This window comes from Lepisosteus platostomus, chromosome 1 (assembly GCF_059453375.1).
Source record: "Lepisosteus platostomus isolate fLepPlt1 chromosome 1, fLepPlt1.hap1, whole genome shotgun sequence".
Classification (NCBI taxonomy): domain Eukaryota; kingdom Metazoa; phylum Chordata; class Actinopteri; order Semionotiformes; family Lepisosteidae; genus Lepisosteus; species Lepisosteus platostomus.
Genome location: NC_142611.1, coordinates 20,135,530 through 20,150,370, shown reverse-complemented (window position 1 = coordinate 20,150,370; position 14,841 = coordinate 20,135,530). Strand labels below are relative to the sequence as shown.

General features: G+C 37.5%; 1 protein-coding gene across 2 annotated transcripts in view; it reads left to right on the top strand.

Annotated features, from left to right (window-relative positions):
• The window catches only part of cntln (centlein, centrosomal protein), a 196,646-nt gene that overhangs the window by 67,038 nt on the left and 114,767 nt on the right, over positions 1-14,841 (top strand). For both annotated transcript variants that reach the window (XM_088626946.1, XM_088626938.1), the window contains 2 exons: positions 6,851-6,972; positions 10,343-10,465. In XM_088626946.1, coding sequence (XP_088483072.1) covers positions 6,851-6,972; positions 10,343-10,465 — 245 coding nt within the window. The remainder of the gene's footprint in view (positions 1-6,850; positions 6,973-10,342; positions 10,466-14,841) is intronic.

Genomic DNA, 14,841 nt, shown 5'->3' with positions numbered 1-14,841 from the left:
CCACATACACTTCTGCGACATCCATCACCACAGGCCTGATGGGTGCAGGAAGCAAGAAAAAATACACACAAACACAGGGGGGACATGCAACCCCCACGCAGAGGGTATCCATTAAACCCAGGACTGAAGAGCAGCGAGACAGCAGTTCTCTCCGCAGCACTTTTGGTTTACACTCAGTGGGTTCAAAAAGCCAAAAAATGTTGCCACCAGTGCGAGAAGACTGACAGCCGTAGAGGAATTGAATTATGATTTTGTTTAAACCAGCAGCAGCATCCTTCTTGACCTTTTAATTTTTAGTCTCTTCCCCATATTGAATTTCCACGAAAGTAATGAAACAGCAGGAGAGCAGCTGGCACGCTGGTCAGTTAAAAAGATTCTGCAGGACTCTGAATGGCCCTAAACTAATCAGCCGTTTAATTCTTCTGACCTTCATTCTTCCTCTTTTTCCCAAATTGCCAAGATGGTTAAATAAAGGACAACAAGATGGTTTCCCGATCATTTCTGACTGTTCTGTTACCAATCTTGTATAGTCCCACATTTCGATCTTAATTGACAAGCTTAAAAAATCCTCTATATTTTGATTTATACCATTGTTTTTTGCTTTCAAGCCGTCACCCATTCTTCAGTTTTATCCACTGTCGCTCACTCTCACTTTAATAATTAACACATTTTGGTTTTGTGAGTCTATTTAAGGTGTCGATTGCGTGATTGAATTTCAAATTGTTTTTTTGTTCTCAACTGTTATTTAAATTTTTCTTGCAGTTGCAATGGTTTGTTATGCCGTTAAGGTACTCTTCCAGCAGCAACCAAAAATATCAATATTACAGAAAAATACACTATGGAATACGAATCAGTGTTGCATTAGAATCTTGAAATATAATGTATTGAAAGAATCATGACACTGAAAAGGTCATGATAATATGATCCTCATGTCAGTAAGGTGTAAGAACTAAGTTAGCGCAACACATTACCACCTCAGCACTTTGAGAATGACACAGACAGCATACCAGAGCAGAGAGAATTCCTCAGACCGCATAACAGTGAAATTAAGAAATGAAATGAACAGTACAAGTTCTGTCCAACTACACATTTAAAAAGAATACAGGATTCTTGAACTCATTTCTGATTCTTGTGTTTCATTTTTACATTCTTTTTTATTTAACCAAGCTATATAGTGCAAACTATACCACTCTTCCAGATTTATTGTCTTGCAAGAATTCTTCTTTTGAGTTACAGGCAACTATTTCTTGAGACTGATAGATCAATTAGAGTGCACATTGCCTAGCAAACGCAAAGAGAAGTGCCAGTGTGCTGCTCTGTGTGAACTCTCAACCAAGACTATCATGCAAATTAAAAGTGAATCTGTTTTTTTAGAGTTTGTTGTCCTCTGGGGCTTTAATACAGTTAGTTCATCTTAATACATTTATCTCATACTATTAAATACAGTCTGTGCACATCCATTAAAGTAAAGAAGTTATAAAATAAACTAGTGCTGGTTTCTAAGTATACGTACCAATACAATGATTTTGGTACCAAAAATGGCCCATGTTCCATTTTATGGGTTGAAAAGTGGAAATTTCCCGAATGTCATGACACTGAAACATGCGGGAACAATCACACAGACCTTTTGTGTTTAAATTAAAAAAAAATCCACTTTGTTTTAATAGCCGCAGCATAACTGATGTCCTTTGTGAATATCTAACAGTAAATCCATACTTGTCACATTGCTTATTGTGGTGCTTGTTCTTTTTGTCCTTGTTAATAATAACAGGGTTCAGGGCCTGCATTTCCCTCTCCACAGGGCAGCCGTGTCATATCAGCAGTAAACAAGCTCTTTCCTTCAAACCAGGAGACAAGTCTTAGAGCTCTGGCCACTGAAGCAGAAACCTGTCCTGTTTTAGCCTGCCTGTTTAAAGTGTTCGCTGTTAAGGTCAGAGTAATGGTTTTTTGTCAGGAAAATCTATATATTCACCTTAAGTCCCATGTAATTTGGGAGTTTTAATAGCTACTAGCCTACCCAAATATTTTCCGACAATTCTAGGTGACCCTCACTCAACAGCAAATCCTGCTGGGGGAAAGGAGTGTGAAGAACCTCTTTTGTCTCCATGGTCATTGAATGTAAATGTTTGCAACTAATTGTGTCTCAGGTGCCAAGCTGGCTTTGAGAAACCCTTGTCAATGTTCCACGCTGATAGAAACTCGAAACAAAAAAGTGAACAGAGAGAAACTCTTCAAAAACTGTGTGCCTCTGTACTGTTTTTTTTTCAAATGCAGCAGTTTAATCTTCAGGTGTGTGGTAAAGTGGGTAACCCTTTTTTATGTCAGTGGTTGCTCTGATGAGCGCCGATACGAACAGGAGCATTTTATAGAAATCTTGCAGTCACAGAATAAAAAACAAATTATATTTAAGATTTTTGTTATGTGTAACCTTAAATCATTATGGAAAATAAATTAATGAATTTTGTTTGGGTCATTATGGATTCTAAAAGTTTGATTAAAAATTGTGTTTGACTTTTGTGTGGTTTTTCTCAGTTGATATCAAAGGTTCTTGTGTTATTAGGATTTTTAAGCAATGTATCATACGAATTTCAAAGTATCATATGAATTTCATTTATAGTCTTCCTCAAACTGAAGTGCTTTTTACTATTTCAGGTTTTTAGATAGCTGACAAAACTTACACTGCTGTGCTGAAGACATTAGACCATTTGGTCTATTTGGATTAGACCTCTTTTTGCTCACTAGATTTTTATCTGTATATAGGAACACTATTTTGTGGCTTTCGTTGATTAGTTGTTTTGACCATTTTATTTTAAGATAATTAATCATGATAGAGCTACTGTATATTTTGTCACCCAAATAAGCTTTTTATGGGTAAGTAGAGAGGAACAAATTATGTTAATGAACATTTGAAAACGAGCCAATTATATCCGATTCTTTAACACAAGTGATAATCTACCACAACACTTCATACTGGTTGCTAATTTATTGTTTACCTTGAGGTGCTGTGGTTTTGATCATGATTAAAGATTGCTAAGTTACACAACTGGTTTTGTACTACAACAAATAGCTCTGTAGTTTTCTTGAATGTTGGAGTTAGGAAAACCTGATTGATCATCAGTGAAATGTGAGACAGGACACAAGTAGCAGCTTAAAGGAAGTGTATTAAAAATTGACAATAAGAGACACTTCTTTCCACAATGTGTTGTAGGAGTCTGGAACAAGCTAGCCAATCGTGTTGTGGAAGCGATTTGTTCTTTTTGTAGAGCTGGCTGGATAAAATTCTTGGATCAGTTATCTACTAAGAATAAAATGAGCTTGAAGGGCTGAATGACTTCTTGTTTGCAGACTGTCTCATGTTCTTAATTTGTTTTGATTGGTAAAAGTGATGGATTTTCTACTACAACAGTTTGTACTACCTGTTCTTGTTTAGTTTACCTTGAGCTCCTGTGATCATGTTTTAGAAGACTTTCATCAGTGTAAATTAAGATCACTAAAAGACAAGCTGGGTTTCTCCTCACCCACAATTAAATATATTTAAATTTAACAACTACAACACTGTTAAAATAGTAGAAAGCACTAGGAGGAGGTTTTGTGATGCGCATAACGTACAAATACTGTATTTCAGCAATGAACGTAAAACAACTCCTAAGACGTTTGCACAGTTGTGTATAATTAGCCTGTAAAATAGCAAATGTGGGATGTAATATGCATTATATTTTAGCTTTAATCTTGAAAATTGTCAGCAACGATGCATGGCATACCACAAAGCCTTATCCACTAATGAAAGACGTTATGGCTTTAACCAGCCTATTTTTCTTTTTATAATTATGGTGTAGTGGTGACAGATAATTTAACATTGACAAAATGAATGGAAATTGTATTGATTTTAGAGGGAAACTGAAAGTGTTTTAAGTCCAAGAGAACTGCAAGATTCAGGGGGTATCACTTTTGATTTTGACAGGGATTCTATAGAAGACGAATTCCATAGAAGAATCAGAATAATTTAACATTTTAGATACCACCATTTCTTTATTGAATGAGAACTGTGCCAGCAGCCATATCGCCCTGCATCTCACAACTGGCATCCCACTGAAGCTAAGCAGGAGTGAGCCTGGTCAGTACCTGGATGAGAGACCTCCTGGGAAAAACTAAGGTTGCTGCTGGAAGAGGTGTTTGTGAGGCCAGCAGTTGGTGCTCACCCTGCGGTCCATGTGGGTCTTTATGCCCCAGTATAGTGACAGGGAAACTATACTGTAAACAGACGGCGTCCTTCGGATGAGACGTTAAACCGAAGTCCTGACTCTCTGTGGTCATTAAAAATCCCAGGGCATTTCTTGAAAAGAGTAGGGGTGTAACCCCGGTGTCCTGGCCAAATTTCAAATTGGCCCTTAACAATCATGGCCTCCTAATAATCCCCATCTATGAATTAGCTTCATTACTCTGCTCTCCTCCCCACTGTTAGCTGATGTGTGGTGAGCGTTCTGGCGCACTATGGCTGCCGTCGCATCATCCAGCTGGATGCTGCACATTGGTGGTGGTGGAGGGGAGTCCCTATTACCTGTAAAGCGCTTTGAGTGGAGTGTCCAGAAAAGCGCTATATAAGTGTAAGCAATTATTATTATTATTAACTACTCTTTTTTTCCTTGTCTTTTATGTTGTTTAGCATTATTAGATAGGATGAGCTCTTGAGGTCTGAGTGACTGGTTCATAATGATTGGAGTGATATAATTTATTATAATTATTATAATGTATCATTCAGATTTACTGAAAAATAATAAATACAACTTTATTTGATATAGTGCCTTTAAAAGTGGCTTCTTAAAGAAAAAAAAATACACTATGAGAGAAAGAGTCAGAATTACACAATTACAACATGGGTCTGGAATACAGTAGGAAAGCAAAGGGGCAGGCACAGAACCAGTTAAATACTGTAAAAGCCCTTCTTAAGAAGAAGGTTTTGGTCTTGATTTGAAAGAGCTCTGGGAAGGTGACTCTCTGATATCCCTAGGGATAGAATTCCAGAGCTTAGGTGCATAGCAAGAGAAGGCCCTGTCACCCGCAGAGTGAGAGAAGAGCTTGGGGGACAAACATGAGACCAGAACTAGACGAATGAAGGTTACTAAGTGAAGAGGAGGACGATAGTAACTCAGACAAATGGTGCCAAGCCATGCAGTGCTTTGTACAGTAGGTGAGCAGGAGGATTTTGAAGTTGACACAAAACTTGATAGGAAGCCAGTGCAACACTCCAGGATATGAGTAATGTGATCACTTGCACTAGATCTGGTCAGGATTCTGGTTGCCGAAATTTGGACATACTGTAGTATTTTCAATGTGGATTTAGATATCCCAGTGAGTAGGGTTTTACAGTAATCAATTCGAGAGAAGACGAACGTGTTGACCACCTTTTCAGCAACAGTTTTGAAAAAACGTGGGATGTAGTCTGGTGATATTTCTGAAGTGAAAGAATTATGTTTTTACAATATGTTGAACGTGTGGGACAAAGATCAAGCCTGGATCAAATGTCACCCCCAGGTTCTTCAATTTAGATTGGCATTCAAATACAGTACCATCCACAGATAGACTTACTGCATTAGCTTTACCAAGTTATAAACAGTTGCTATAGGGGTGCATCAAGAAGCTTGACTTCAGTCTTGTCACAGTTTAAATGTAGGCAAATTTGAGTCATCCATGTTTTTATGTCAAAAGTACATTTAGACAGAGCAGTGGCACTTCAGTGTTATGTTTAGTATGGATGTAGATTTGATTATCAACAGTATAGAAATTATCATTTAGACCATTTGATCTTATTAGCTCACCAAGTGGGAACATGTAAATGCTGAATAGTAGGGGGTCTAGTATTGAGCCCTGAGTAACGCCAGACTTAGCCAGACAATTTCGATTTCAGAACTGAAACCGCCAAGAGACTAATGACGATCAGTAAAGTAAGGCTTGAACCATTTAAGAGCAAGTAGAATAAGGATAGTGGGAAAACCAGAATCCGAAGCTGAAAGAAAATTTTTAGTGACTTTAACCAGGGCAGTTTCTGTACTGAAACCAGATTAGAGGGGTTTGAAGAGGTTATTACCAATGAAGTGGTTATTTTACTCAAATGTAACAGCATGTTCCAACATTTTTGCAAGAAAGTGTACGTTGGATATATGGCAGAGATTGTTTATGTTGTCCACAGTCATGTTTGTTTTGTTTTTGTTGGCATAGGGGTGACAGAAGCAGTTTTGAAGGGGGAGGTGTGGAGGTCACATGCGTTGTAGGGAGAATGTGATGCCAGATGTTGTCGATTTTGGAGCTAAGAATTTGTTACAAAGTTGGGATGATTAGGTAATGTGGTGGGGGAGTCTGGCTTAAGCAATCTGTTGATGGTGGAGAACTGGTTTCTAGGATTTGTTGGTTGTCCTCAATGATGTGAAAGAAGTAGCTGGATATGTAACAGATCTCTGCATCTTTGTATTTAGTCAAGTGCTCCATCCAAGTCTGAAAATGTATGTTTAGGCCAGAAAGAGGACACCTAATTTCTAGAAATAATGGGTTTATATCTTACTCTTGATACCTTGTATTTTGTACCTTGTTGCTGTTTATTAAAAAATGATTTGATTGTTTTATTGAAATTAATTGTGTTTCGAGACATGAAGTGTATAAGATATTCTTGAAAACTATTCCGATATTTTAATTGCCTGAGTTAGATTGGATGCTTCGACTTTGTGTAAGCATTTGTTGAAGGCCTGATGAGGTTTATAATATTCATCTTGTCTGTGGATATATAACTGAAAAACGTTTTTCAATTCCATTTTGAGTGAGTGCTGTTTTCTTTTTCTTCAATGTTTTGTCTTGTGAGACCCAAGAAAGCGAGGAACTGAAGAAAGCACACGATAAGCGTCACCAACGCCTGCGACTCATACAGACCAACTATAGGACTGTCAAAGAGCAACTGAAAGAGATGGAGAGCATGCTGGGCAAGTAAGTAGCAGACACCATCTGCACATGTAGCAAAGTTATGTCATCTTGTACAACTTTTGTGTTTTAGAGCACCATTCCAATCAAAACTTGTATTACCCATAAAAACACTTGGTGCTTTATCAGGGTGAGGAGAAAGTTCATGAGATCCACCAAGGATGGGAATAGTAATCTTTTCACGTGTATTATTGGGTTAAATAAAATTGGATTCCTATAGTATGTTGAGCTAATGACTAGTGGGCAGGTGATTTCATTTGTGTTTTTATTTGTGTAAAAGCATCATATTTAGCTTCTTCTGGTCTTAACTATGCAGTTATACTGTACTTTTGACTCATTAATCCTTTCACTTATACAGTAAATTGTTAAGCACTTTTCTATATTTTACTATATCTTTACTGTATTACATTAGAGATAAATTCAGTTGTTTAGTGTTTTTGAAATTTAAAATGATAAATCTGACTTTTAAGGAAAGAACGAATATAGTGTACAATTCCATTGTTACTTTTAAGTGTTCTTCGACTAATCAAGGAGCCATCTTCTTATAAGATGAGTTGAATAAAGGGATGTTTTAATAGCTTGTTTCTAGGCTAACTGCATCCTTAAACAGAGCAAACCCAGAGGAGCAAATCTAGCCTGATTTGGAGACAATAAGAAATGACTTAAATGCACCCTGTTAACGTAGAAAAATCAGCTCTAACAAGTCAGGGGGGAAAATTTAGGTCCTCATTGCATGCTTTGCCTATTAAAGATTCCCACCGATCGGCGAGAGTCTTAGCATGTGGTGTGTTTAGATATTTCTGTCTATCAAAAGTCTGTTTTTGTTCAACTGGCTTTGATGAGTTCATGCGATGAGTGTATACCGTATATTACCCATGTCAAAGATTCTGTAATAAACAGGTACATTTTAAGGATGTTTCATGTTTTTAAAAAAAATGACATTGTATTCTTTAGCACACAGGAAGAGATTTAAACTCAAGAAGCATATACAAATGTTTAAGGGCAGGATTACCTGCAAGAAACACTGCAAGAAAAAAACACTTGCTCTGTGCATTTTGCTTTTTCTTCATCTGGCTGTCTCCCTGTGATTTCCAAAGGCTAAATGAAACGGCTTTCTCAATGAACACACTGGAAAATAAGTCTTTGGACACTTGTAAGGATTAGTCTCCAGTATATTAAGTCTGTTGCTACCCAGGACTTCATTTAAATTCATCTGGCTTACATTGGAACAACCCTGTGTAACTCATGTGTCATTCATAATTATTTGTACGGTTACTTAACATCATAAACAGGCTGAGTAGTGATTCAAAAAACAGTTCCAAATCAGCAGGGGAGAGTTGGGGAATAAGTAAATAAAATTAAATAATAATAAAACATCGTAGCTCTGATCAAAGCTTGATACATTTACGGCATTAAAGAGTTCAAGCAATTAACCATGTGTTTGGAAAGTTACTTTTTCAGAGCTTCAATAATAAAGAGAGCCTAACTTGTTAGGGAGATGCAGTAAATAGAGATGCAGAGTCAGTTATTTTAGCCTTTTATCTCTGTCATTTGCTAATTGTGCAGCTGAGACATCGTCGCATTTGTAGTACTATCTAAGCCAACATTAAAATTAGAAGTCTTCTCTTAAAATGTTTTCAGAAAATATGTGGATTTGGTACTATGATCAAATGTTTTTAGAGTTATCATGCCCAGTCATGATGCATTGGATTGACTTTGACTCTTGTCAAGAGACTTGTCAAGTATGAGAGTATCTTCATGTTGCTTGTTTAAAAAATGGCTTTGTTTTGAATGTAATATGTGTGGTGTGGATGCCCTATTCATTAGATCTGTGCCTTGTTGAACATATCTGATGATCAGAAATGATGCACCATGTAATGTACTGTAGGTCTCAGAGACCAGCGAATAGACAGCTTCTCGTTCTTGATCTATGACAGGCATGGGACAGAATCCTACCAGCCTGGTTAAGCAAGTATTGCACATCGTATGGCTGGTAGTGGCCACACATGCTACTGTACACATGCTATTCACCTGAGACTTTTACAGCAGACACCCTCTTGTTCAACTGTGCTATGATAAATGTCAGAATAATAAATTTACACGTTTGTTCAGTAAATGTCTGACCGGCTACAAAATTAATTTTCCTGATAATTGTGTGAATGTGTTGGAGTTAAATTTCTGTTTATGCTCAGTATATTGTTCTGAATTATACTTTCAACTTCAGTTTATAGAACTGTGCACTATGTACCTTTTGCACTAGGTTAATTAAGGGTCAGTCGTTATTTTTTAACCTAGCCTTCAACAAAATGCCATGTAAACATAATAAAGCAGCACACATTATGCGAAAAAAGAAAAGTCTGAATGAAGCAATGAGTTAACCAACATGTGAGTAGCATTTTTCTATACAATGGCAGAAAGTACAGTATGATACAGTACCTACAGTATCTGAAGCTGTTCAGAAGTTATACAGAAGTTTTTACTCTACAACCCAGAATAGTAAACAACTGGATCTGAAAATAAACTGGGCAACTGAGGCATAAGTGATGCCTATAGTTAGTATTTCAAGATAACACAAAATGGAATAAGGGATGCTGCATATTCGCAATTGACTTATGTGCTTGTGTAAAATATGTTAGCAATTTCAAAGACCAATAAGAGACATAAATGTCCACACTACGTTTTGTTAAAATGTGGTTTGAACAATTCCCATAATAAAATTATTTCATAATTTAATTACGCAACATTGAATTAGTAATGCATTATGACAAGCTTGTACCAGTTTGAGTAAAGAACTTTGCTTGTCCTGTCACAATCTGCCATTTCTGTGGATTTAGAGCAGTAGTGTGTGATCTATTCTGTGATTTTAGTTATGATCTGGCTAAACTACATTTTCTGCTGCACAAGGGTTTTTTTGCAGTCAATTTTTTTCTGATAAGCCATCCTGTATCAACATGTGGCATAATCTTAAAAGCAAAAGCCGTACAGTATCTGCAGTGAAGCAATGTCCCTGCTGTATTCATCTGAATGGTGACTTGTTGTAGCAGAACCCAGACATTGTCAAAATTTTCAAAGCTTTATGAAACAATGTCAAAATATCAGAGAGGATGCACTTCACATAAAAAAATTGGTACAAATCTCAAGCACAAATTAAAGCCTGGAATGCTGGGAGATAAAAAATGTACACTGCTGTGTTCTATGTGATGGTCTGTTAATGCTGCTGTGACTCTATGACAACATTACTACGGTATGAATCCTTCCCTTTCCTTGCTAACAATGCGCTTTTCTTCAAATTGCCTGTATTTGCAGTCTTCTTAACCCACAAGAGCGAAAGCCAGGTGTGCCCAGAACTGGTTCTCCCATATCTGTGTCTTCACAGGACTAGAGGCGGCAGCCGAAGTCTGCGTGCTGAGCCCTGGCAGCTGAGACAGGAGAACAGCGATGCTGTCTGGAATGAGCTGGCGTACTTCAAACGAGAACACAAGAAGCTGCTAACCGAAAAGTGAGTGCTCTCCATTTCTTGCTTTATTCTTCACTGCAGTAGAATAATGTCATTTCAAATACCCCACCCCCTCCCACATGACACATTGCGGTCACCCTTAAGAACTTCACAGCATCACTTCCTCTCACCAGTTATTAGCAGCCAGCGGGTACTAGCGAAAGATCATTAGCCAACTCTCATTTCTAAAATGAGCAGCCCAAGACGCAGCATTCTCTTTTTTATCTTTTTTTTTTCCAAACTGATTACTTAGTTATGAACACGTAACATCTTGTCATTTTTGGAAGGGGGCGCGCAAGGGAAAATCTTGCAGCTTGGCCGTGTCCTCTCTCCTTTTATCAGTGAGCCGGCTTAACTGCAAACAGCAGATCATTAAAATAATTTTGTTTTTAAAATTAAAAAATATGTTAACTGCGTTTCATTTACTACTGGCTCAGGGGTGTGCTACTTCATACATACATGCATATATAAGTATGTGAGTAAATGTATGTGTGTGTGTGTATAAACACATACCCAAAGAACTTCTTTCATCAGGAGCGAAGCGGTCTGTTCCTATCAGCAGCAGTGACAAGTTTAGCAGTGGTAACAGTAACTGCATAATGCGATCGAGGGATTGTGTTAATTAATGTGGCTCTCATCTGTTGGAGGTGTCGCTCTTCATTAGCCTGTATTTTGCACACTGCCGTGCTTCATTTTCGGAACGAGGCAGTGAGGGGATAACCTAGCCAGCCATCCTTGTTTGATCTCCTCGCTATGTACGTGATGCAGGAGGCCTCAGCTCTCTTGGTTCCCTGCCCTGTCCTGCTAATCCCAGCTGAGCTCATTATGATGTAGCCTTGCTGCCTCTCTCGGAGCCAGAGCTGTCCAAGCTAATTACTGGTAGCAGCCGAGCTGCCTGTTAAGGGTCTGCTGCGGATCTGCTAACATGGTCCTTGGAACTGACCTGCGAAAAGCACGAGGGAGTCGCTCTCTTTCTTGCTGTGCACCGCCTGTCCTTTGGGGTTAGCGCTGATCCCTTCACACAGCTTTTTTAGCTGGAGTAAGTGCAAAATAAACTTGGCGGGGTCTAACTCGTGCTTTAGAAAAACTCCAGCGCACCCTTTGATCTCGCAGGCTCGCAGACTATTACAGGCTCAGTGTGATAAAGTAAGCAGAGCTCCTCAAAACGCCTTTTTATTGTTCGGGTGAAAAGGAAGGTAACATGCAAGGCGTAATTAGGCTCTGGTCTTTATCAAGCTGTTTTGCAGCCAGCGAACTAAATTATTGTTGATAGCCAACAATTAAGACCTTGCCTTGTGCAATAACAAGCGGACATGCTGACATTAGAAGCCCAGTAAGTGGCATCATGCCATTCCGCTGACCGTATTAAGATGATTGTGTTTCTGAAGGTTGTGCAAATAAGTGTCCTTACTGGTTAATTACTGTGTAGTGTAGTGTTTGTATTTAATAATTGTTGGTAAAGGTTGCATTTACATACTATTATACAATAGAGAAGGCCACAAGGGTTTCATTACTTAGCACTCGCTTTAAGGCTTTGCGTCATCTCTTCTTTTCCTGGTTTGTCCTTCACAGTTTCAGATGATGACACTTTCTCTCTTCAGCTATTTGAAAGGCAAATCAGGATGAATCATTTGTAACCTGTATACAGTACCTGGCCTTTTGTTGGGTTTTTCTTTACCTTTGGAAAGATTTAAACAAGCACTTCCACAATTCTGTTCCAGGAGTCTTACACAAGCAAAAGGAGATTTTAGCACTAAGCCTTCCTGTTCCTCGAGTTGAAAGGCATTTTTGTGCTTCTAGGGAGCATGCCAAGCACACCCTAGGAGTTTACACACACTTGATGGTGTACGCCAGGCAGGATTAAGCATCAATATGGAAGCATGGTGCAGAAAATGAAAGTAGGTTTATCTGGTGTGGAAGTATGCCAAGGGACTCACCTGATTCTTCACCAGATGTGTTTCTTTATTAATCTATTTCTGAGCTTAACCCTGTCAGTATGTGGACAAAAGACTTCAATGAACTGTGGCTCATCACCAGTTTTTATATAGTAGAATACTGTGGGAGAAGATTTTTATTTTTATTTGTTTACATGATTATACAGTTTGATAGAACAGTTTGCCATGTGTTACACCAGAAATCTTGTATTTTTGACATACTGAACATGTTGAAAAGGGATATCTCTAATGATCATATCCATTGCAGATTTTAGGATTACAATAAGATGAGTGACTTTGCTTAAAACAGTAAATCTCCGTAAATGCTGCACAGAGTTGTTCCTTTGGGACTACGTATAATAATATTGGGACCACAAAGTCCAAACTTATTTTTGCTTTGAGGTCAAGTAATTTGCATTTGTGTTCATTAGATTAATATGAATGATAAATATAATAAACTTTTTTTTATTTTTGGATAATCCCATATATACATGTGATCTTACTAGAACAAAACCATACTTTGTGTTCACCCAGTAATTTTTAAGTTACCTTAAGTAATTAGACACATTAGCTTTAAATTAATTTCGGAGTGTAAAAAGCAGTATTTGGTGGCAAAGTGCTTTGAAGCAGGAACTGCATGAAGTTTACGAGTCATGGTGTTCACGAAACTCTTTGGGTAATCATTTGAGATATTTTGCTGCTGCAACAAATGATTTTTATTTTTTTTTCCTGTGGTTTTTCTACTGTTTTTCACCTGCATTAGCTGAATGTTTTGTGTCATTATCATGATGTACTGTATGGCAAAACACCACCAATATGTATTGACTTATCATAAGGTTTTGTTTGTTTTGCATAACAGAGAAAAGGTTTTGGTACACTTCAGAATTCACTTTTCGTTTGTTACATGATCTATAAATAAGAGTGACCAGGTAAACATGCACACCCAGGCCATGACAGCACCTCCAACACGAATTTGCTCTAAAGCACAAAAAACGAAACCAGGAGAGTTTTGGAACATTGTTTTATGGAAAGATGACACCAAGATACACCTTTGGTGATGGAAAGTTTGAAGTGTGGAGGAAGAGAGGACCTGCTGAAGATTCAAAAAACGCCACCTCATGTGTAAAGCATGTCCTGGCCTGGACATGCATGGCCACTTCTGCAGCCGATGTACTCATATTTACTCTGTTCAAGATCTTTCAATCTGTCAGTGCTGGAACATTCTTTTTAGTCTGGGAATGTACAGCATGTGATTGCTCTTTTCTGGACTTTTCTAGAGCAGCAATATATTTTATTTATACTGTTCAAAAGGAATCCTTACTAGCATCTTTTACAATTTTACCATTACATCCCTCAATTTGTATTCAACACTTTTAAGTACAGTATAAGTAATTGTTTTTACCTTTTTACTGCTTCCTCACAGTGTCTAAAATACATAAATAATGCATCAAGATAAACACCTGTCATTTTCATAAGTGGCTCCGTGTTACTTTTGGATGTACTGTATAGTTCGCTTCTACTACAGTAGTTAATAACAATATTTGTCCACATTAAATGTTATTTGTCAGGTGTTTGCCCATCTATCTAAATATTGTGAAATTTCCTTTGCAATTTCTATGGTTCTGATTGTTTAGTAACTATATTAGAATCTAGATCATTTTTATTAATAAGATAAAGCTATAGCCCTAATACAACCCCCTGTGGCAGTCCACTAATTACATAACCCCTATCAGGACAACCTGTTATCGGTCCAAACATACAGTAACTTTAAAAGCCTACTACCTGCAAGCTGAGAATGTTTTATGAGTAACTTTAACAGAAACGCTCTGAAAGTCTGCATATGGTATATCTTAGAACTACAACAATTTAGTTAAGCAAGACCTACCTTTTCTACATCCATGCTGACTGTCCGCTAGGACCTGAAACCTATTCTATATTCCATATACTGTATTCCATATTCCATATAATGTGGGTGATACTCCAGTTTAGTTTTAATTTTTTGTATTGATAGTATCTCTTGTTTGCTAAAGTATTATTTTCAGGTTGCAATCTTTTTTAACAAAATAACAATTTTACTTTTTTTACTCTGATAAAAAGTAAAATCTAAAAAATTTGCACTATTCACATGAGAATATTTGTTACTAAACAGTGTATTTGAACACACATTTGTATTCCAACAGAATAATAAGTCAACAGAAGAATTTCTGCCAACTCCAGACTTGAATCTCATTGAGGTGTCATGGATTGTAATTAAAATATGCTAACAGGAAACCAAACAGAAAACAGACATTAAAGCTGTGTGTTTTGAAGAAGTGGCAAAATATCTCTACAAAGGTGTCAGGAGCTGGTTTTGAAACAATGAAAAAATACTGGAGCAGTAAATATCGGAGAAGTGCTTTTAAAACTACGAACAGGAGGCACTCCTTTGCAAAATGGTTGTAGAAA